General features: G+C 38.4%; 1 protein-coding gene across 5 annotated transcripts in view; it reads right to left on the reverse strand.

The window, feature by feature from the left end:
* The window catches only part of POC1B (POC1 centriolar protein B), a 108,828-nt gene that overhangs the window by 45,776 nt on the left and 37,478 nt on the right, over positions 1 to 25,574 (reverse strand). For 4 of the 5 annotated variants that reach the window (XM_033415488.2, XM_004285112.3, XM_033415490.2 and 1 more), the window contains 5 exons: positions 14,454 to 14,561; positions 14,208 to 14,323; positions 12,533 to 12,666; positions 10,377 to 10,445; positions 9,490 to 9,642 (listed from right to left, as the gene is read on the reverse strand). In XM_033415488.2, coding sequence (XP_033271379.1) covers positions 9,490 to 9,642; positions 10,377 to 10,445; positions 12,533 to 12,666; positions 14,208 to 14,323; positions 14,454 to 14,561 — 580 coding nt within the window. The remainder of the gene's footprint in view (positions 1 to 9,489; positions 9,643 to 10,376; positions 10,446 to 12,532; positions 12,667 to 14,207; positions 14,324 to 14,453; positions 14,562 to 25,574) is intronic. The other variant, XM_033415487.2, reaches the window with a different exon arrangement.

Raw genomic sequence — 25,574 nt, forward strand, 5'->3', positions numbered from 1 at the left:
ACCATAGAAGGGAACTTCCATAAGGTTAACAGCTGATTTCTTAGCAGAAACTACAAGCCACAGGGGAGTGCCATGATATACTTAAAGTGATGAAAGGGAAGAACCTACAACCAAGGTTACTCTACCCAACAAGGACCTCATTCATATTAGATGCAGAAATCAAAAGCTATACAGAGAAGCAAAAGCTAAGAGAATTCATCACCACCAAACCAGCTCCACAACAAATGCTAAAGGAACTTCTCTAAGTGGGAAACACAAGAGAACAAAAGGACCTACAAAAGCAAACCCAAAACAATTAAGAAAATGGTCATAGGAACATACATATCGATAATTACCTTAAACGTGAATGGATTAAATGCTCCAACCAAAAGACATAGGCTTGCCGAATGGATAGAAACACAAGACCCATCTATGTGCTGTCTAAAAGAGACCCACATAAGACCTAGGGACATATACAGACTGAAAGTGAGGGGATGGAAAAAGATATTCCATGCAAATGGAAGTCAAAAGAAAGCTGGAGTAGCAATACTCATATCAAATAAAATAGACTTTAAAATAAAGAATGTTACAAGAGACAAGGAAGGACACTACATAATGATCAAGGGATCAATCCAAGAAGAAGATATAACAATTATAAATATATATGCACTCAACATAGGAGCACCTCAATACATAAGGCAACTGCTAACAGCTATAAAAGAGGAAATCGACAGTAACACAATAATTGTGGGGGACTTTAACACCTCACTTACATCAATGGACAGATCATCCAAAATGAAAATAAATAAGGAAACACAAGCTTTAAATGACACAATAGACCAGATAGATTTAACTGATATTTATAGGACATTCCATCCAAAAACAGCAGTTTACACTTTCTTCTCAAGTGCGCACGGAACATTCTCCAGGATAGATCACATCTTGGGTCACAAATCAAGCCTCAGTAGATTTAAGAAAACTGAAATCATATCAAGCATCTTTTCTGACCACAACGCTATGAGATTAGAAATCAATTACAGGGAAAAAAACGTAAAACACACACACACGGAGGCTAAACAATACGTTACTAAATAACCAAGAGATCACTGAAGAAATCAAAGAGGAAATCAAAAAATACCTAGAGACAAATGACAATGAAAACACGATGATCCAAAACCTATGGGATGCAGCAAAGCAGTTCTAAGAGGGAAGTAGCTTTATAGCTATACAAGCCTACCTCAAGAAACAAGAATACCTCAAATAAACAATCTAATGTTATACCTAAAGGAACTAGAGAAAGAACAAACAAAACCTAAAGTTAGCAGAAGGAAAGAAATCATAAAGATCAGAGCAGAAATAAATGAAATAGAAACAAAGAAAACAATAGCAAAGATCAATAAAACTAAAAGCTGGTTCTTTGAGAAGATAAACAAAATTGATAAACCATTAGCCAGACTCATCAAGAAAAAGAGGGAGAGGACTCACATCAATAAAATTAGAAATGAAAAAGAAGAAGTTACAACAGACACCACAGAAATACAAAGCATCCTAAGAGACTAAGAGACTACTACAAACAACTCTATGCCAATAAAAGGGACAACCTGGAAGAAATGGACAAATTCCTAGAAAGGTATAACTTTCCAAGACTGAACCAGGAAGAAATAGAAAATATGAACAGAACAATCACAAGTAATGAAATTGAAACTGTGATTAAAAATCTTCAAAGAAACAAAAGTCCAGGACCAGATGGCTTCACAGGTGAATTATATCAAACATTTAGAGAAGAGCTAACACCTATCCTTCTCAAACTCTTCCAACAAATTGCAGAGGAAGGAGCATTCCCTAATTCATTCTATGAGGCCACCATCACCCTGATACCAAAACCAGACAAAGATACTACAAAAAAAGAAAATTACAGACCAATATCACTGATGAATATAGATGCAAAAATCCTCAACAAAATACTAGCAAACAGAATCCAACAACACATTAAAAGGATCATACACCATGATCAAGTGGGATTTATCCCAGGGATGCAAGGATTCTTCAAAATATGCAAATCAATCAACGTGATACACCATATTAACAAATTGAAGAATAAAAAGCATATGATCATCTCAATAGATGCAGAAAAAGCTTTTGACAAAATTCAACACCCATTTATGATAAAAAGTCCTCAGAAAGTGGGCATAGAGGGAACCTACCTCAACACAGTAAAGGCCATGTACGACAAACCCACAGCAAACATCATTCTCAATGGTGAAAAACTGAAAGCATTTCCTCTAAGATCAGGAACATGACAAGGATGTCCACTCTCACCACTATTATTCAACATAGTTTTGGAAGTTCTAGACACGGCAATCAGAGGAGAAAAAGAGATAAAAGGAATACAAATTGGAAAAGAAGAAGTCAAACTGTCACTGTTTGCAGATGACATGATATTATACATAGAGAATCCTAAAGATCCCACCAGAAAACTACTAGAGCTAATCAATGACTTTGGTAAAGTTGCAGGATACAAAATTAATGCACAGAAATCTCTTGCATTCCTATACACTAATGATGAAAAATCTGAAAGAGAAATTAAGGAAACACTCCCATTTACCATTGGAACAAAAAGAATAAAATACCTAGGAATAAACCTACCTAGGGAGACAAAAGACCTGTATGCAGAAAACTATAAGACACTGATGAAAGAAATTAAAGATGATACCAACAGATGGAGAGATATACCATGTTCTTGGATTGAAAGGATCAATATTGTGAAAATGATTCTACTACCCAAAGCAATCTACAGATTCAATGCAATCTCTATCAAATTACCAATGGCATGTTTTAGGGAACTAGAACAAAAAATCTTAAAATTTGTATGGAGACACAAAAGACCCTGAAAAGCAAAAGCAGTCTTGAGGGGAAAAAAATGGAGCTTCAGGAATAGACTCCCTGACTTCAGACTATGCTACAAAGCTACAGTAATCAAGACAATATGGTACTGGCACAAAAACAGAAACACAGATCAATGGAACAAGATAGAAAGCTCAGAGATAAACCCACGTACCTATGGTCAATGAATCTACGACAAAGGAGGCAAGGATATACAATGGAGAAAAGACAGTCTCTTCAATAAATGGTGCTGGGAAAACTGGACAGCTACACGTAAAAGAATGAAATTGGAACACTCCCTAACACCATACACAAAAATAAACTCTAAATGGATTAGAGACCTAAATGTAAGACCGGACACTATAAAACTCTTAGAGGAAAATATAGGAAGAACACTCTTTAACATAAATCACAGCAAGATCTTTTGTGATCCACCTCCTAGAGTAATGAAATAAAAACAAAAATAAACAAATGGGACCTAATGAAACTTCAAAGTTTTTGCACAGCAAAGGAAACCACAAACAAGACGAAAAGACAACCCTCAGAATGGGAGAAAATATTTGCCAACGAAGCAACAGACAAAGGATTAATCTCCAAAATATACAAACAGCTCATGCAGCTCAATATTAAAACAACAAACAACCCAATCCAAAAATGGGCAGAAGACCTAAATAGTCATTTCTCCAAAGAGATACAGATGGCCAAGAAACACATGAAAAGCTGCTCAACATCACTAATTATTAGAGAAATACAAATCAAAACTACAATGAGGTATCTATCACCTCATACCAGTTAGAATGGGCATCATCAGAAAATCTACAAACAACAAATGCTGGAGAGGGTGTGGAGAAAATGGAACCCTCTTGCACTGTTGGTGGCAATGTAAATTGATACAGCCACTATGGAGAACAGTATGGAGGTTCCTTAAAAAACTAAAAATAGAATTACCATATGATCCAGCAATCCCACTACTGGGCATATACCCAGAGAAAACCATCATTCAAAAAGACACATGCACCCCAATGTCTATTGCAGCACTATTTACAGTAGCCAGGTCATGGAAGCAACCTAAATGCCCATCGACAGACGAATGGATAAAGAAGATGTGGCACATATATACAATGGAATATTACTCAGCCATAAAAAGGAAAGAAATTGGGTCATTTGTTGAGACATAGATGTATCTAGAGACTGTCATACAGAGTGAAGTAAGTCAGAAAGAGAAAAACAAATATCGTATATTAACGCATGTATGTGGAACCTAGAAAAATGGTACAGATGAACTGGTTTGCAGGGTAGAAGTTGAGACACAGATGTAGAGAACAAACATGGAAACCAAGGAGCGAAAGCCACAGGGTGGTGGTGGTGGTGGTGGTGGTGTGATGAATTGGGAGATTGGGATTGACATGTATACACTGGTGTATAAAATTGATGACTAATAAGAACCTGCTGGGCTTCACTGGTGGCGCAGTGGTTGAGAGTCCGCCTGCCCATGCAGGGTACACGGGTTCGTGCCCTGGTCCGGGAAGATTCCACATGCCATGGTGTGGCTGGGCCTGTGAGCCATGGCCGCTGAGCCTGCGCGTCTGGAGCCTGTGCTCCACAACAGGAGAGGCCGCAACAGTGAGAGGCCCGTGTACCGCAAAAAAAAAACCAGAAAAAAAAGAAAAAGAACCTGCTGTATTTAAAAAAAGATTAATTAAATAAAATTTAAAAATTAAAAAAAAGATTTAATTCACATGTGCCTCAATTTCTCATGGGATAAAAATGGTGCTTCCTTTATAGAGTTTTAAGGAAGATTTAATGACAATTTGTGTAAGGCTATTAGAAAAATGTTGCATGTGTTAGATATTATTACTGCTATTATTATTATGTAATCTCTGAAGAACAGTTTTTGAGGTCCAAAACAGTGTAGACATATAGCACAGCTAGAACTAAATTACAAAACTGATAGAGGAGTGGTCATTTTTTTAATCATAAATCATAATGTTTCAACCTTAATAGAAGGTTGAGATAAAACCCAATCTCAGACTCCAAGACTTAAAATTGATCACTTGTAGTTTTGAACTATGAATCGTGGCCAGACTACCATAAAATATCATTATACAAATATTTGGTTAAGTTAAAGGAAGTTTTCCTTCCTGATCAATGTCGTACAGAATTTCCTATGCAATGTGTAGATTAAGGTAATCTCAAGTGGCCATTACAAAATTAGAAGCCATCAAAACAATTATTTTATTAACAAATTCTTTTTAACAAACTAACCATTACCCCTTCCTACAATATTCAGCAACTCTCCTAGAATAGCTATTTTGATGCCTTTCTGTCACCAAGATCTACCACCATCCCTTAGAATGGCTCTATGTCTTCCCATCAAAATATGCAAAAGGGTAGGGAACTGCTTGGGAGAAAAGTGTCAGGCACACACATTAAGTTAGTTCCTCCTTCAAGAAGGAAAGTTTGGTTTTGCCTGGGCGGCTGGACTAGGCAGTCCAGCTCGTGACAGTCTGAAGAAGACAAAGTCAGCACAAATTCGTGATGTGCCATTGAGCAATGCAGGCAGGGTTAAGATACCTTGTTTTAAAAGTGGGCTTCTTTCCCACCAAAAAAAGCAAGAAGTTGTTCTTATGTTTTAATTAAGACAGAGTGCCCAGGCCAGGAGCATTACAAAGGCTCCGCAGTTAGATGAGCAGAAAGGACAGAGGAGGGGTCTGACACAGCAAGGGAAAGGATTTCATGCTTCCTGCCTTCTTTCATGTGGCCTTCTTCTCTCATTTATTCTAAAAGCAATCTGGCTATCACCCTCTCTATCTGTGTAGGAATTAGTAATTTATATCTGTAGTCAGCTGGTACCCAAGGTCTAAGACTCCACAGGATTCCCCACCTTCAAACAAGTGATGACTTTAAGGCTGACAAATGGATGGCTTTTGCAAAAGGCCAAATAATTTCACCCAGAAGACCGAGATTACATGCGATTCAAATGAGCCTCACAGAAAACACAATAGAATACAAATCATAGGACAGCTATGTTACTTCAAACTCAGAAATGAAGCATTCGTGGTTACTGTAAAAAGAGAAAGCTGGGGAAATTAGATTATTTAGATGCCATTTATTTCACATCTTCTAATAATACATTTTTATTCCTTTAGTCAGGAATTCTGACCTCAAAAAAAAAAAAAAAAAGTTTAGCGCTTCCCTGGTGGCGCAGTGGTTGGGAGTCCGCCTGCCGACGCAGGGGACACAGGTTCGTGCCCCGGTCTGGGAAGATCCCACGTGCCGCGGAGCGGCTGGGCCTGTGAGCCGTGGCCGCTGAGCCTGCGCGTCCGGAGCCTGTGCTCCGCAACGGGAGAGGCCATAACAGTGAGAGGCTGGCGTATCGAAAAGAAAAAAAAAGGTTTACTAGTTTCCAAATATTTCCAAAGTAACATATGTAAGCTGACCTTGCCTAAAGCTTTGAAAAAAAAAAAATCTAATCCATCAAATTTAGTATTTCGAAGTAAAATTTGCTAATCTTAAATGAGCACAGTACAACTTCTGATTCATACTATTCTAAATGATATTTAAAAATTTATAGTCTTTTGGCTCTATGAGGGATTCACAGACATTACTTTAAAAAATAATTTGATATTTAATAATTATTTATTCATAATATTAAAGATGTTCTCTGTCCAGAAAACTTTATACCCTTGCTTTATTATAAGAGATTTTAAGGGAAAAAAAATGAACAGTTGGTTGTTCATATGCAGAATCGTATATCATAAAATCTCTGGCATTTCATATCACAAAATCTGAATTTTGACAAATATTAAGTCATACTGTATACTTAATTTAAGCAGATAATAAATGTAAAGTGCCCAGGTAGTAACTGATATTTAATAAATGTTCAATACTCTCTATTACGTACTGGCATCTAGTAAGAACCAAGCCTTTTGGTAAATATGAAAAATAAAAATAGTAAGTAGAGTTGTAGAGAATATCTATGTGCACAATCTGTATACTCTCCCGGGACATTTCTCTCATCACTGTCCTGTATACAAACCATATTTAGAGTGGTAAATCATAATTACTTGTTTACGCTTAGGGAGACAGAGCATTGGTTCCCCCAATCATCTTCTGTAACTAAGATAAGGGAAAGAAATGGATAATGACTCTTTATGAATTGGTCTCTGATCCCCTAGGATTAGAAACTGACATTCACATTCTCAGAAGTGCCATTTTCTAAAATTTTTGTGGTAGATAAATGATAGATACTACAGTTGCTACTATAAGTTTATTTCAGTCCCCATTCAGTGAGTATGTATGAGTGTGTACAGATAATTTAAACTGTACACAGAGGCTGACTTTCTTAAGGCAACAAACGTAATTCAGTCACAGTGTTCAAGATTCTGTATACTGTAACTGAGGTGTAACTCCAAGATGAAAAGCCAGTTTTTAATAGATTTTTTAAGGGTATATGTGAAAAATATGGGTTGAGAGTGGCTCTGCATGCCCTGGGTCATCTTGACCTAGCCATAGAAAGCAACCCAGCTGGTTTTACTGCTTTCTGGCTCCACTGTCAGAGAAGAGCTACTTAGAGAACTTGTTGACACTTTAAAGGAAGTCTAGGGCTTCCCTGGTGGCGCAGTGGTTGAGAGTCCGCCTGCCGATGCAGGGGACACGGGTTCGTGCCCCAGTCCGGGAGGATCCCACATGCTGCGGAGCGGCTGGGCCCGTGAGCCGTGGCCGCTGGGCCTGCGCGTCCGGAGCCTGTGCTCTGCAACGGGAGAGGCCACAGCGGTGAGAGACCCACGTACCGCAATAAAAAAAAAAAAAAAAAAGTAAGTCTAGCACTCTTAAGTGAGCTGGGGCTCAGAGTAAATCACAGAGAAAATGGCTTGAATCCTCAGTGCTGAGGCAGTGTGATGTCATGGAAGTATAAATGAATTAGGAGTAAAGAGACCTGGGCTCAGCCTGCAGCTCTGTCACCTACCACACTGGAAAGGTAGGTGGCTAAGCGTATGAGAGGGCAGCAGCAATGTTGCTGATCAGGCCCAGCTAAGCTACAGAAATACTAGAATAAAAAACACCAAGAGTCAATAAAACCAGCTTAGGTAAAACAAGAAAAGAAAACTCAAGTTAAAATATATTTCACATATATTTGATGTGAATGCATGGGATCACAGGGGATCAACAAATGCATCCATAATTGCAGAAACTGAAACAAAAATGTGGTGAACCACAAATTACATTACATTCTTTCTTTCAAAGAAATGAAAGAGGGGGAAATGATAATACAATAAGTGGCATGAAGATGTAGTAAAGCACAATGGTAAACACTTTAGTTAGAAGGTCTGGAAAGATGGTCGGAAGTTGGAGAGGACAAAAATTATAGCAAAGAACTGAAAATAAACACTACCATTGAAAAACAAGGAAAGAAATCCCCAAAATGTGGCTAGATTAAACAAAATCTAAAAAACAGTCTAAAAGAATTAGAAGTTTTAAAAACTTAAATTTATGCATGCGTGCACATGCACACACCCATACACAAAACCTGAGACTAAAAGAAATACCTTGAGGTAAGAGAAAAGGCTAAGACCAAGGAAACCAAAATTAAAGAACTGACATGGGGTAAGGAAGCCAGAGACCACAGAAGGGGGTCTGGAACTACAGCATGAATAACAAGCAGGAGGTGGCTGTGAACTGCCACTCAGGAATAATATCTTAAGAATTTTTAAGCATCTACTTGAAAAGCAAAGAAAGACTCTGCCAGTGATTGGGAAAAAAATTCAGATGAAGAGATAATAGTAATTCCTGATATCTGCTCTTTCTGAGAGAAAAAACAACTTAAGAAGAATCATGCAATGGGAATTCCCTGGCAGTCCAGTGGTTAGGATTCGGCGCTTTCACTGCTGTGGACCCGGGTTCAATCCCTGGTTGGGGAACGAAGATCCCACAAGCCAGCAAAAAAAAAGAATCATGCAAAATGGAAAGAAATAGACTAATACCAGCAAAGTACCCAGCAAAGACGGAACTTTTTTCTTTGAAGAGAGTAGAACATTTAAATCTATAGGACCTAAGGGAACTTGCCAACAAAAATTTACAGCTAAACAGATAATTATATACTTGAAAATATATGTTGGCAAACAGTAAAATGGTCTCAACTATTAGGTTTAATGCTTAAGTCTCTTCTTTTTACTGTTCATAAGACCTTTTATTTTATTTTTTATTGTAAAAGGGCTTCAAGATACCTATTTCAATAACTGCTCTAAAAATTCTTGCCTTTCAGCCCTGTTCTCTTGACAGCCATCACATGAGCTCCCTAAACGTGCCTAGAATATGAAGCCAGCTCAGACTTTACAGTCATCAGAGGTCTTAGATTTGATTCCTCATTTCCATTATTATTAACACAATTTTTAAGTTTTATTTCTAAATCTTCAAGAAGCAAATATGAGAGGCTTTAGTACTATTACACACTACCTTATTTACAGTTTTATTTTATTAGTGAAAATAATTGTTTCTTGAAGTGCTGCTGTTTTAAAGCAGGACTAGGTTTCATCTAATTAAGTATAATTTCAAGCATCTAGTTGACCAACAGCCCCAAAGTGTACACTTAACAAATGGTAGGGCAAATATGCACAAAGTACTCACTTCAACAGTTTCAATTTTTCCCTCCCGGGGATGTGGTGTCCTTGGGTAGATATCGAGAAGATGTGGTGGTGAATCAAAGTATAATCTTTTGAGGTTTCTTTTAATAACGTCTTTACAATTCAGTTCATCAAAGTTAGTCCTCCACAATAAGACCTATACAAATCAATCAGGTTGGCAGTTATTGACTTGCATGTACAAGCAGTAGAAGTAAATTTTTAAAAAAATGAATATATAGAATTGTCTCTCAAAATAGTCAGGAAGGCTAGATATATATTCTGACAACATTACATCTCAACACTTTTTTTTTTTAAAGGGTGATAGGGAGAGATTTAGCATTTCAAATTGCCTTTATGTCCAGTTTAAAATTCATATTAAGAAAATAACTTATTATCTTAAAATCCTCTTTTACTTTTCCCAAAGCCCAAAATCATGTTTTTGGCTTTACTGTCCACCTTATTCAATAAATCTGGCTCTGAATGACTTTTGGTCATTTCAAATAAATGCAGATTTGCTATACAAACAATTTAATTTTACCATCCTCAAGGAGCTTAATCAACATTTGAAAAACAAGGCATACAGACAATAGATTAGGCAATAATTCAAGTGAAAGGGCCACACCAATATTAGGTATTCAGTGTCAGTTTTATGTATTATAATTAAGTGTAAAGATGAGCAAAAGAAAATAACTGCTATTTGAGTTCCAAAAACTATCAGAACTGGAAGTATTTCAGCTATGAGATAGCAGACTTCCTGGCACTAAATTAAAATATAAACTCATTGATAATCATCTTAACATATACAAACTAGCTGGTTGTAAAAATCTTAGCTGAGGTCTCAGATTCCATTCCCCTAACCAAATCAAAGACGGAGCCGAGAGATTTACAAACCTGTGCATCTGCACCTCCTGATGTAAACAGCTCTCCACCTTTTGAAAATGTAACAGTGAAGACAGGCCCCTAAGAAATAAAGGGAGATAAAAGAAAAACTTACTTGGTAATGTGTTCTCATGGCCAAGAAGGCCGTGAGTATTAATTTTTCATCCTAACTTGTGCAGACTATTTATGCAATGTCTTGAGAACATATCCAGCTGTTAGTAACTTATGCAGGCAAAGAGAATCAAAGAATCAACCCAATTACATTAAAACATCTATAAATGATACTAAGTGAAAAAAGAGATGCTAATAAAAATGAGAAAATACACTCTTCTCCCCTTTAAAGAAAAGCTTGTGCATAGGTAAGTTAGTAAGAATTTCTGTTAAGATTTTCTGGCTTTGGATTCTTTATTCAACAAATCACTAGCAGAAACTGAATGATACTTCTGTAGGTGATGGGAATGAGGCTGCATGAACAAAGCTTATTTCCTGACCACAACAGGCTTCACTGAGTTCTCCCTTCATGTGGGCAATATTGAGCCACTCAAAGTTTTAAGAGCAGGACATGGATAGAAGAGCTGTGATTGATGAAAATTGATATCACGATTGTGAGAATGATGAGTTGGAGTCAGAACAAATGGTTGCAGGGCAGTTAGGAAGTTACTGCAATTATCTAGGTGAGAGGTAACAGGAACACGAAATGGAGCAATGGCTGTGGAGCTGGACAAGACTATACCCGGCACAGTCACAACATGACCTCTAGGTCAATTTTCAGTCAGGATAAGAGTAAATCTTCCTCATTTCAAAAATATTCGTATACTGTTTGTTTTTAATATGTCCTTAATCTATGCAAGAAAATCTTGAAGGAAAAACATCTTATATTTTTCAAGTAGACCATCCCACAGACTCAGGTTATTATAGCCTCATAAACACCTTCACCTCCAGACTGTGAAATATTCCATATTCATGTGTAGTGCTTTTCTCCTAAATTATTTTATTTATCTTTTTTCTATTACTCTGTCCTTCTTCCATGGATATTTTAATCTTTGGCCACTTTTATTTGTTGTTCATCCAGCCTAAATCCATGGGTACACATATATCTGAGCTGGTTAGTGTCTATTTCTGCTTCACTCTAACACAGCTGCAGAACAAATGATAAAGCAAGCAGGAAGTCTGGCAGGATACATGAAGGCAGAAAAAAAACTTCTCCCTTAGACCACAAAACCCATTCTATTTCTGGATATAAATAACTTATACTTGGTTAAAAGGAAGTACCTAGTACATCTTATTAAAAAAAAAAAGAGGATGCATTCTAAAAAATTTAGAGAAGTTTGAATATTTACCCAGAAAGGAAAGATAGTTTCTACACTTAAAAAGTTTTTCTTTAGTACATTATATACTAGTGTATATGTGTGTTTGTGTGTGTGTGTGTGATTGAATAGGCTCAATAGATAGCACCCCACTTCCCCACTGGTTTCCTGAAACAATTGAAAAATAAGACAAAAGAAATATTATCTTTCTTACTGATGAAGGCTTATAAAGAGAAAATGTGGCTTTATCTGTGGGCAACTGGGCTTTCTAGAACTGAATCCCAGAATGAGTCAGATTTGAGTACCCAGTCACAGGCAAGGCTGGACAAGGGCAGGCCTCCCCACAAGAAATATCAGAGGAAAACCATACAGACAGGTACAGGCTCCCAAGAGTAGAAGGCATTGGGCTCGACTTGTCAAATTTCTCCTTCTAAACTCGCCAATCAGATTAGTGAAAGGATAGAGTGAGGGGGTGTGGAGGCTAAGAGGGTCAAAGCTAGTGGGACAGCCTCCACATGAGGGGAAAGATCAGAAGTAAGAAAAACATGTATCCATCACCATTTAACCAGTCAAACCTATACTACATACTGAGGAAGATAGCAGTAAAGGATTACGTTAATGTCCACTGAAAGATACACATTGATTTTGACATGAATTACAATAAATAATATTTATTTAAAGATAAAAAATAATATTTATTTTAAAATAAAAAACATAGCCTTGGAAGCAAAAAAAAAACAAAACACATTGTGGTAGCAGCAATGTGTGCTACACTTGGAAAAATAATAAAGCCATATAATAAAATGGATCAAAACTTTTAAAGATATATTATTTAAGAAGTAAAAATCTTACTGTTCATACCGTATGTCCTTGAAGTGTATATATAAGCCTTCCTTCTAAGAGGTCCAGAATCTTAAGCATACCATCTGAAGAAGCAGTGATGAGATAGTTACCCGAAGGATGGAATGACACACAATTAACTCCACCGCTGTGAACTGATTTGTAGAAAATTAAAGCAAAAAGTTCAGAGAATAATTCTTAATTCTAGAGATGCCCCTTTACCCTATTAGCAATACCAGGCTGAAAGAATCAATTCGGGGCAATGTCTCCACAGCAACCAAAATTCCACATAGCTCATGACACAGAATAGCTTTACAAATGAGAGTAAGTCATGGAAGAATGATCTTAATAAACACATAACTATAAAATCTTCAGATATATTACCAATATAAGCAACCATTGATTACCACCAGCTCACATAAGGTATACATCTTAGCCTTAAACTAAATTTAATTACCAGTTAGTTGCTTGGGTCAAGGGGTGAAGAGTATGGAGATATATGTGGAGAAGGGCAGTCTTGCCAGCTTGAGAATTCATTTCTGGACAACCTCCTTCCAATAGGAGGCAGCATAACACAGCGATCAAAAGTTTGTTCATCACTGTATTTTATAAAAATGTACTTTATAAACAGAAAGTCCCACATCAGTTCTATCAATATTTTAGCAAGTAACTTAGCCCCTTTAAGCCTCAGTTTCCTTATCTTTAAAGTGGAGGTAACAGTAATACCTCTTAGGGCTGTTGTGAGGATTTAGCACAGTGTCTGCTACATTATAGTTATTAAGAAAAGGAAATGTGGGGCTTCCCTGGTGGTGCAGTGGTTGAGAGTCCACCTGCCAATGCAGGGGACACGGGTTCATGCCCCGGTCCGGGAAGATCCCACATGCCGCAGAGCGGCTCGGCCCGTGAGCCATGGCTGCTGAGCCTGCGCGTCCAGAGCCTGTGCTCCACAACGGGAGAGGCCACAACAGTGAGAGGCCCACGTACCGCAAAAAACAAACAAACAAAAACCAAAAAAAAAAAAAAAGAAAGGGAAATGTGGATTTAATATAAATCTAATATACACTAAGAAATCAATTCATTTCTCTTTTAACTTCAATATATGGGCACAGTAGGATGTTGTTTTCTACCAGTTATAACACCTATCTGTGCTCAGGTATCTCCTTCTGAGTCAATTTCTATCCTGGATTCTTTTTTTTTTTGCGGTACACGGGCCTCTCACTGTTGTGGCCTCTCCCGTTATGGAGCACAGGCTCCGGACGCGCAGGCTCAGCGGCCATGGCTTACGGGCCCAGCCGCTCCGCGGTACGTGGGATCTTCCAGGACCGGGGCACGAACCCGTGTCCACTCCATCGGCAGGCGGACTCTCAACCACTGCGCCACCAGGGAAGCCGTATCCTGGAGTCTTATACAAAGCAGATAATTAAGTTTGAAAATCTTACAGTAACCTTTTTTCTTCTTCTTTATTATTATTATTTTTTTTTACAGCCCTGGCAGAATTTTTAAGGTCCCTCCACCCCCTTCTGTACGCTGGCCTCTACTCCAGCTCTTCTACTCTAACTCTTCTCTAGTCAGTTCAAAGTCAGCCCATCTTTCTCATTAAGAGGGCTAAGCCACACTGAGAAGGATAGTCTGTCAGCGTTAAGAACTTCCTAGAGGAGCCCATTTTACAACTGAATTTTGTTATGGAAATTGTTACCTTGATAATGCTGGAGTAACTTGTTCACTCTTATATCCCAGATTTTCACGGTATGATCAGAACCTGCTGAAGCTATGCATGTACCATTAGGGTTAAAATCCACAAAATTTGCAAACCTAGGAGGAAAGAATAAGATGGTCTAATAGTTTGATTTCTCTTTACTCTCATTTCTTTATTTGAATTGTAATAATTAAATGTCTCCGTATCAAACTAACCCATATAAATGCAAAAAGAGAATGGACTTACCCTACAAAATCTGAGAAGTTATTAACACATTGCTTATTTGTGGTATCCCAGATTTTAATAGTTTTATCCTCACTACATGATACAATTAGTCTTCCATCAGGTGAAAACCTGGAAAGCATAAGAAAGATAATTGTTCTGGAAGGCTCCTGACAATCACCCCCACCCCCACCATGACATACACATGACATGCATGTACATATTAAATACCCTAGGCCAGTGTTAGCACACCACGCAGCAAACTCCTATTCTGCTACCAACACCTTTTCCAACTAAAAATAAGCACAACGAATGACACTGATAGACCATTAAAAAGATGAAAATATACTATACAGATTAACTGAGAGTATTTTAACCTTTTATTCTTTTATATTTAAATAATTTAGTTTCAAGGTAGTTTCTGTCTGAGGTCTGCACTGCTTCCAAGCCAAGTACCTTGTTTTTTGGGTTTTTTTGGTTTTTTTTCTTTTTGTGGTATGCGGGCCTCTCACTGTTGTGGCCTCTCCCTTTGCGGAGCACAGGGTCCGGACGTGCAGGCTCAGCAGCCATGGCTCACGGGCCCAGCCACTCTGTGGCACATGGGATCCTCCTGGACCGGGGCACGAACCCGTGTCCCCTGCATCGGCAGGCGGACTCTCAACCACTGTGCCACCAGGGAAGCCCCAAGTACCTTGTTTTTTAAAAGTATTCTCTATTTCTTTCTACTGTCATTTTCTGGTGTTATCCATATGACCCAAGAGAGCATCTATTACTCATCCTACCAACTCTACAGTGAGGCTTTTTGTAAGAAAAGAACTGGTGTGTTGAGAATTAAAATTGAATGCTATCATCAACAAAAGAACCAACTCCTCAAGCCTGTAACTTCCCGGATTGGGGAGGCCAGAGAGCTCCAACAGACTGAAAATAGGATAACTCATTTATACAAAACTGAAGTTCCTTCAGAGACACACCTATTATCCACATGCCCCATTAAAAAACAAATGAGAAAATTCTCAGACATCTTGTCTACTGCTTTTATACTCTTTCCCTTTAAAATCCTTTCCAAGGTTATTTTTCTCTCTTAAGTGCCTTTTTAGAATGGAGATAGAAGAGCAGAAGGCTGAAAAGAAAATGAAAAATTTTAGACTATTAAGAAACTATGGAGCAGAAGCAAAAAGAACTACAATTGTGCAGCCTGTGGAACAAAAACCACATTCACAGAAAGATAGACAAGATAAAAGGCACAGGGCTATGTACCAGATGAAGGAACAAGATAAAACCCCAGAAAAACAACTAAATGAAGCGGAGATAGGGCAACCTTCCAGAAAAAGAATTCAGAATAATGATAGTGAAGATGATCCAGGACGTCGGAAAAAGAATGGAGGCAAAGATCGAGAAGATGCAAGAAATGTTTAACAAAGACCTAGAAGAATTAAAGAACAAACAGAGACGAACAATACAATAACTGAAATGAAAACTACACTACAAGGAATCAATAGCAGAATAACTGAGACAGAAGAACAGATGAATGACCTGGAAGACAGAATGGTGGAATTCACTGCTGCGACACAGAATAAAGAAAAAAAAATGAAAAGAAATGAAGACAGCCTAAGAGACCTCTGAGACAACATTAAACTCAACAACATTGGCAATACAGGGGTCCCAGAAGGAGAAGAGAGAGAGAAAGGACCCGAGAAAATATTTGAAGAGATTACAGTCGAAAACTTCCTTAACATGGGTAAGGAAATAGCCACCCAAGTCCAGGAAGCACAGAGAGTCCCATACAGGATAAACCCAAGGAGAAACACATTGAGACACACAGTAATCAAACTGGCAAAAATTAAAGACAAAGAAAAATTATTGAAAGCAGCAAGGGAAAAATGACAAATACCATAGAAGGGAACTCCCATAAGGTTAACAGCTGATTTCTCAGCAGAAACTCTACAAGCCAGAAAGGAGTGGTATGATATACTTTAAGTGATGAAAGGGAAGAACCTACAACCAAGTTACTCTGCCCTGCAAGGATCTCATTCAGATTCAATGGAGAAATCAAAAGCTTTACACACAAGCAAAAGCTAAGAGAATTCAACACCACCAAACCAGCTCCACAACAAATGCTAAAGGAACTTCTAAGTAGGAAACACAAGAGAACAAAATGACCTACAAAAGCAAACCAAAAACAATTAAGAAAATGGTCATAGGAACATACATATCGATAATTACCTTAAACGTGAATGGATTAAATGCTCCAACCAAAAGACACAGGCTTGCTAAATGGATAGAAACACAAGACCCATCTATGTGCTGTCTACAAGAGACCCACGTAAGACCTAGGGACACATACAGACTGAAAGTGAGGGGATGGAAAAAGATATTCCATGCAAATGGAAATCAAAAGAAAGCTGGAGTAGCAATACTCATATCAGATAAAATAGACTTTAAAATAAAGAATGTTACAAGAGACAAGGAAGGACACTACGTAATGATCAAGGGATCAATCCAAGAAGAAGATATAATAATTATAAATATATATGCACTCAACATAGGAGCACCTCAATACATAAGGCAACTGCTAACAGCTATAAAAGAGGAAATCGAAAGTAACACAATAATTGTGGGGAACTTTAACATCTCACTTACACCAATGGACAGATCATCCAAAATGAAAATAAATAAGGAAACAGAAGCTTTAAATGACACAATAGACCAGATAGATTTAATTGATATTTATAGGACATTCCATCCAAAAACAGCAGTTTACACTTTCTTCTCAAGTGCGCACAGAACATTCTCCAGGATAGAACACATCTTGGGTCACAAATCAAGCCTCAGTAAATTTAAGAAAATTGAAATCATATCAAGCATCTTTTCTGACAACAACGCTATGAGATTAGAAACCAATTACAGGGGAAAAAACGTAAAAAACACACACACATGGAGGCTAAACAATACGTTACTAAATAACCAAGAGATCACCAAAGAAATCAAAGAGAAAATAAAAAAATACCTAGAGACAAATGACAATGAAAACATGATGACCCAAAACCTATGGGATGCAGCAAAAGCAGTCTAACAGGGAAGTTTATAGCTATACAAGCCTACCTCAAGAAACAAGAAAAATCTCAAATAAACAATCTAACGTTACACCTAAAGGAACTAGAGAAAGAACAAACAAAACCCAAAGTTAGCAGAAGGAAAGAAATCATAAAGATCAGAGCAGAAATAAATGAAATAGAAACAAAGAAAACAATAGCAAAGATCAATAAAACTAAAAGCTGGTTCTTTGAGAAGATAAACAAAATTGATAAACCATTAGCCAGACTCATCAAGAAAAAGAGGGAGGACTCACATCAATAATATTAGAAATGAAAAAGAGGAAGCTACAACAGACACCGCAGAAATACAAAGCACCTTAATAGACTACTACAAGCAACTCTATGCCAATAAAAGGGACAACCTGGAAGAAATGGACAAATTCTTAGAAAGGTATAACCTTCCAAGACTGAACCAGGAAGAAATAGAAAATATGAACAGAACAATCACAAGTAATGAAATTCAAACTGTGATTAAAAATCTTCCAACAAACAAGAGTCCAGGACCAGATGGCTTCACAGGCGAATTCTGTCAAACATTTAGAGAAGAGCTAACACCCATCCTTCTCAAGCTCTTCCAACAAATTGTGGAGGAAGGAACACTCCCAAACTCATTCTATGAGGCCACCATCACCCTGATACCAAAACCAGACAAAGATACCACAAAAAAAGAAAATTACAGACCAATATCATTGATGCATATAGATGCAAAAATCCTCAACAAAATACTAGCAAACAGAATCCAACAACACATTTAAAGGATCACACACCATGATCAAGTGGGACTTATCTCAGGGATGCAAGGATTCTTCAGTACATGTAATTCAATCAATGTGATACACCATATTAACAAATTGAAGAATAAAAACCATATGATCATCTCAATAGATGCAGAAAAAGCTTTTGAAAAAATTCAACACCCATTTATGATAAAAACTCTCCAGAAAGTGGGCATAGACGGAAGCTACCTTAACATAATAAAGGCCATATATGACAAACCCACAGCAAACATCATTCTCAATGGTGAAAAACCGCAAGCCTTTCCTCTAAGATGAGGAACGTGACAAGGATGTCTGCTCTCACCACTATTATTCAACATAGTTTTGGAAGTCCTAGCCACGGCAATCAGAGAAGAAAAAGAAATAAAAGGAATACAAATTGGAAAAGAAGAAGTCAAACTGTCACTGTTTGCAGATGACATGATATTATACATAGAGAATCCTAAAGATCCCACCAGAAAACTACTAGAGCTAATCAATGACTTTGGTAAAGTTGCAGGATACAAAATTAATGCACAGAAATCTCTTGCATGCCTATACACTAATGATGAAAAATCTGAAAGAGAAATTAAGGAAACACTCCCATTTACCACTGCAACAAAAAGAATAAAATACCTAGGAATAAACCTACCTAGGGAGACAAAAGACCTGTATGCAGAAATCTATAAGACACTGATGAAAGAAATTAAAGATGATACCAACAGATGGAGAGATATACCACGTTCTTGGATTGGAAGAATCAATATTGTGAAAGCAATCTACAGATTCAATGCAATCCCTATCAAATTACCAATGGCATGTTTTAGGGAACTAGAATAAAAAATCTTAAAATTTGTATGGAGACACAAAAGACCCCGAATAGCAAAAGCAGTTTTGAGGGAAAAAAACGGAGCTGGAGGAATCAGACTCCCTGACTTCAGACTATACAACAAAGCTACAGTAATCAAGACAATATGGTACTGGCACAAAAGCAGGAACATAGATCAATGGAACAAGATAGAAAGCCCAGAGATAAACCCACGCACCTATGGTCAACAAATCTATGACAAAGGAGGCAAGGATATACAATGGAGAAAAGACAGTCTCTTCAATAAGTGGTGCTGGGAAAACTGGTCAGCTACATGTAGAAGAATGAAATTAGAACACTTCCTAATACCATACACAAAAATAAACTCAAAATGGATTAGAGACCTAAATGTAAGAGTGGACACTATAAAACTCTTAGAGGAAAAATAGGAGGAACACTCTTTGACATAAATCACAGCAAGATCTTTTGTGATCCACCTCCTAGAGTAATGGAAATAAAAACAAAAATAAACAAATGGGACCTAATGAAACTTCAAAGCTTTCGCACAGCAAAGGAAACCATAAACAAGACAAAAAGACAACCCTCAGAATGGGAGAAAATATTTGCAAACGAAGCAAGGGACAAAGGATTAATCTCCAAAATATATAAACAGCTCATGAAGCTCAATACTAAAACAACAAACAACCCAATCCAAAAATGGGCAGAAGACCTAAACAGACATTTCTCCAAAGAAGACATACAGATGGCCAAGAAGTACATGAAAAGCTGCTCAACATCACTAATTATTAGAGAAATGCAAATCAAAACTACAATGAGGTATCACCTCACTCCAGTTAGAATGGGCATCATCAGAGAATCTACAATCAGCAAATCCTGGAGAAGGTGTGGAGAAAAGGGAACCCTCTTGCACTGTTGGTGGGAATGTAAGTTGATACAACCACTATGGAGAACAGTATGGAGGTTCCTTAAAAAACTGAACATAGAATTACCATATGATCCAGCAATCCCACTACTGGGCATATACCCAGAGAAAACCATCATTCAAAAAGACACACGCACCCCAATGTTCACTGCAGCACTACTTACAGTAGCCAGGACATGGAAGCAACCTGAATGCCCATCGACAGACGAATGGATAAAGAAGATGTGGTACATATATACAATGGAATATTACTCAGCCATAAAAAGGAATGAAATTGGGTCATTTGTTGAGACGTGGATGGATCTAGAGACTGTTATACAGAGTGAAGTAAGTCAGAAAGAGAAACACGAATATCGTATATTAATGCATATATGTGGAACCTAGAAAAACGGTACAGATGAACCGGTTTGCAGGGCAGAAATTGAGACACAGACGTAGAGAACAAACGTATGAACACCAAGGGGGGAAAGCAGCGGGGGGGGGTGGTCGTGGTGGTGTGATGAATTGGGCGATTGAGATTGACATGTATACAGTGATGTGTATAAAACTGATGACTAATAAGGACCTGCTGTATAAAAAAAAAATAAAATTAAAAAATTAAAAAAAACAAAGAAACTATGAACAGTAATTTTGCTATTAATATTTTAGCAATAACAAAAACCAAAAAAAGATTTAGGTCACAGACCGATTATGTTTCAATTTTATTTGTAGTTTCCCTCTCTGCCCAGATTACTATAAAAGTGATTAACTAAGGGTGTGGGTTATAAGTGAAGGTTTTTCTTTTTGTTTTCTCACTGTCCCCTCCCCTGCCCCTCCCATTCTTAAGGTTGGCCGACAAATAATTCTTCCTAACAGAAGCTTTCAATCTGGAATTTATGAATTCACCATATTTTAAAAGCAACATAGATGAATAATTAAGTTCTATGTGAAATCGTTTTTAAAAATTCAAGAAAATAACCTTGCAAGGAAATATTTTCCACACCGGGCAGTTCAGCTTGATTTTATCATAATATTTTATTAATCTTTTCATTTAGGAAAATATGTGAGGAAGATTCAAATATGAAAGACAGTTTTACAGAAATGCTCCAAATAGATGTAACTTATTTTGTATAGACACTGGGGAAGAAAAATCTATTCAGTATCCCCATGAAAATAAACTTTACATAGTAATTGTAAACAACTAATATAAGAAATCAAATTGTGTTTATTAATAAGCTCTCTTCTAAAAAATTATTTAATGTGAGCATTCTAAATGATAAGAATATTTCTAGGAGATGAGTTGATTTGACATTTTAAGAAAGCAATGATTAAAAAAATGTAATAGAATGGAAGGATTAGGTTAAAAGCAAAGTACAAATATACTCATTCTATGATATTACTGGCCAAATACCACCACCACCATCATCATCATCATTACCCTGTCAACATTTACTGAGCATCTGTGTCCTAGAATGGTTCTTAACACTTTACCTATAGCAACTCATTTAATCCTCAGAATAACCCTACAAAACAATTGCTATTGCCGGCCTCCATTTACAGATGAATAAACCAAGGCACATAAAGGGTCAGTAACTGCCAGTCACACAGCCAGGAAGATGTGAACTAGTCAGTCTGGCTCCAGAGCCAGATCTCTCAGCCACTCTGTTTACGTCTCTGACAGAAAGGAAAGTTTCTTTTACCGGCCAAAGTAGAGCACAGGAAGTTCTGTGTGGCTTGTGTAACCACAGAAAGTTCTAAAGTGGAGAAAAACCACTGGCAATGCTCTTAGGAGGCTATATCACTGGGCTCTGCCTGACAGGCTAACCACTAGGCAATCCCTTAATAAAAATCTCTGTGTCTGCTGCCATACCCGATCAGTGTCCTTGAGGAGTTTATGGGGAAGATAGTCATTCACTGGCTCATTCGAATATTTACTGAGCACCCGCCAGAACCAGGCACTGGTCACTGGCCTAGGTAATAGGAATACCACAGTGAAGGAGCCTGCTAAGACCCCTACTCTCATGAGGATTTCATACTAGGAAGGAGGGAGGGCACACAAATAATATAATTTTAGATAATGGTAAGAACAGAGTTGGTAACAAAAAGGTGCCAATTAGTTACCAGAAGAAACAGGATTTTAAAGAAACTTGTGAATTAAGGAAAAGAAGGTATCTCGACCAGCCAGAAATTCATCCTAAGCAGGAGGGGCCATAGCCTGGGAGAAATTTCCCCAGCACTAGAGAAATGAAGGGAATGTGAACCTCAGATAAGTGGGGAGTGGAGAAGCCGACTGGGATGAAAGAAGGCGGTGGCTGAGGGGGGCGTTTCTACCACCCCCCTCTGCACGACCAAAGCAGGGGTCAGGCTTAGGTCCTCTCACTTGCTCTGGACACTGTGTATAATCCCCGCATAAACTCTCTGTTGGCTCTTTTCGCCTTTGGAGGGGTTGAAAGTGAGGATGGCGGTTTGTATCTTCTCCTCTCTTTTTTTTTTTCCCTCCGGTACGCGGGCCTTTCACTGTTGTGGCCTCTCCCATTGCGGAGCACAGGCTCCGGACACGCAGGCTCAGCAGCCATGGCTCACGGGCCCAGCTGCTCTGCGGCATGTGGGATCTTCCTGCACCAGGGCACAAACCCGTGTCCCCTGCATCGGCAGGCGGACTCTCAACCACTGCGCCACCAGGGAAGCCCCTCCCTTTTATTTTTAATTAGATACATCAGAAATAGGTTCGTGCCAATAAAACAGGCTTCTCTTTGCCCTGACTTTGATCAGGAAAGGGTAGTCCTTTTTTTGTCAGGGCTCAAACAACATCTGATGGGGTTATTAATTTGAAGAACGTTAAGAGGATATAAAATTTCTATCAAGACATAAAAAAAATTTCTAACACTCTAATTCAGTATCACCTAACCACCTTTTAAAACTTCCAGCAAGTGTGTCAAGAAGATGGATGTCACATTAGTCAACAGTGACTAATGGATCAGCAGACGTGAACTGTCTGTAAGGCATTTGCGAAGTTAACTACTTCCTATTCAAGCCTTTAAAATGTAGTGGTACTCTTTGGAGAAAATGAGGAAATTCTTGAACTTTCTTCTGGAAAAACTGGTTCACATGTCCTTGAGAGTAGCCCAAGTTATGTAACAGGAGTTCTTTAACTTTGAATCTATGGAGTTCCTGAAACTATATATAAAATTATATGTCCATAAGTACAGTCACTGAGTTATTCGTTCATTAGCGAGCCAAACATGTCCATGAACCCTGAGAAGTTTTAAAGTGTTTTCATAAGAAATCAAAATTTTCATTTGGCTATTTCTTATCATTAGACTAAATAGTCTACAAAAATACAATATATACATGCATGTATCAAATCACCACATCGTACACCTTACGCTTACACACAGTTATATGTCAATTATATCTTCATAAAGCTGGTGGGGGAGGAACAAGGACACACAGCCCCCATCCCTGCCAGACACTCAACTGCATGGAGGAAGGGCTAAGCCTTCTGAGATGAGAGCTTGTGACTCAACCGTCCGCCCTCCAAACAGGAGGAGGACACAGAAGACTAATTTGAGAGTTAGATACGCCACATTTAGGAACTAGATATCGTCCCTGAGGACCAACCTGGACTCCAGGGGCTGAAGGATATCTGTTTAGCATCCAATGTCAGCCACACTCACCAGCTCCACCTCTGGTTGGGGGGGAGGGGGGCAGGGTAAAAAGGAAAAGAAATTAAAAATAAGGGAGGATAGAAAGGGAATAGTGGGAGAGAAGGAAAAAATGAAGGAAATACAGAAAGCAAAATATTCTCCAAAAAAAAAAACCCAAAACCAAAACCCTACATTTTTGGCCCTCAGGGCTCTGAGACCAGAGTAGGCACTGTTCCATGTCCCTTAAGAAACAAATCATTAGTAAGTGGTACTCTGAAGCCAGCAGCTTTTCAATAGGAGGGGAAAGCAGTAAAAAGCAGTGAAAATAAGACTACCCAGTCAGTGCAGAGTCCTGAATTCTAAAGCCAATTTTGCAACTGCCCAGCTATGTAACCTCGTGAAACTCATAACCACCCTGGCCACCATTTTCTATTTGGATAATGAGAAATTCTGGCTTGCATTCAGGCCTAAAACTTTCACAGACATTAAAAAAAAAAAAAAAAATTGGCAGTCTCAGAGTTTGCTTTGATGGGATTTTGGGTTTACATAGTGAAGGTGGAGTTCAAGGCAATAAGCAAAACGGTTATGCTTTTTAAGTGTTGGTCAGCATTAGAGGAGAAACCGTCTTTTGGTCGCAGTAACAAGATTCATTCCTATAACTGCTGAGAGACAAAAAGCAGATGAAAGAGACATAAGAAGATTTAAGTATGCCATGAAACATGCTAATTATTGCTGGGTCATTTACCATTTACACGCCCAGACTCCTCTCCCGGGATTTCCACCCATAAGTACAACTGCCTACTAAGCGTTTCCTCTTGGATATCCTGCAGGCACCTCTGACTCTGAACTTGTCCAAATCTGAACTCATTATCTTCCTCCCCGAACTGCTCCTCCAGCGTTTCTTTTCTCAGTAGATGGTTTCTCAAGACAGAAACCTAGGAGTCAAGTTTGATTCCTTTCTCCTCAACTTGCTGCCACATTCCAATCCATTATCAGGCCCTTCCTCTTCCAACCATAACAGGCCCTGCTGACATTCCATTCTCCACAATCAATAAAAGTGATCTTTAAATCTTAAATAAATTTTTTCTGATTAAAACCTTTCGGTGGTTTCACATTTCCCTTGGGAAAAAGTGACACCCTTACCACTGCTTCCTGGGTCCTCGAGGATCTGCCCTCCTGTCTCTTCATCTCCATCACCTTACTCTTCTTGGCACCACACCCCTCTTCTCTCGGGTCTTTCTCTTGCCTCAGGTGTTCCCTCACATGCTGTTCCCTTTGCTTCAAACACCACTCCCTACTCTTTATCTAGTTTTTTTTTTTTTTTTTTTATTTCATTTACTTATTTTTGGTTGCATTGGGTCTTCGTTGCTGCGCATGGGCTTTCTCTAGTTGTGGCGAGCAGGGGCTACTCTTCGTTGCAGTGCATGGCCTTCTCATTGTGGTGGTTTCTCTTGTTGAGGAGTGCGGGCTCTAGGGTGCATGGGCTTCAGTAGTTGCATCATGTGGGCTCAGTAGTTGTGGTTCACAGACTCTAGAGCACAGGCTCAGTAGTTGTGGCACATGAGCTTAGTTGCTCCGTGGCATGTGGGATCTTCTGGGACCAGGGCTCGAACCCGTGTCCCCTGCATTGGCAGGCAGATTCTTAACCACTGCGCCACCAGGGAAGCCCTCTTTATCTAGTTTTAAATACCTAAGGGGATTTTACTCATCCTTCAAGTCTCTGCTCAGGGTCACTTCCTCAGGAAAAGCTTTCCTGAACTCCTCCCCGCAGTAGGTCTGCTCTCCAGTATGCATCTTAGAGTAGCTCACAGTCACACTTACAACCAATTATTCTGTTTGCTTCCCTAAGAGAATGTAAACTCCAAGAAGAGAGAAACAACATCTGTCTTATTCACTCACTGCTGTATCCCCAGGCACA

Source organism: Orcinus orca, chromosome 11, assembly GCF_937001465.1.
Source record: "Orcinus orca chromosome 11, mOrcOrc1.1, whole genome shotgun sequence".
Taxonomy (NCBI): domain Eukaryota; kingdom Metazoa; phylum Chordata; class Mammalia; order Artiodactyla; family Delphinidae; genus Orcinus; species Orcinus orca.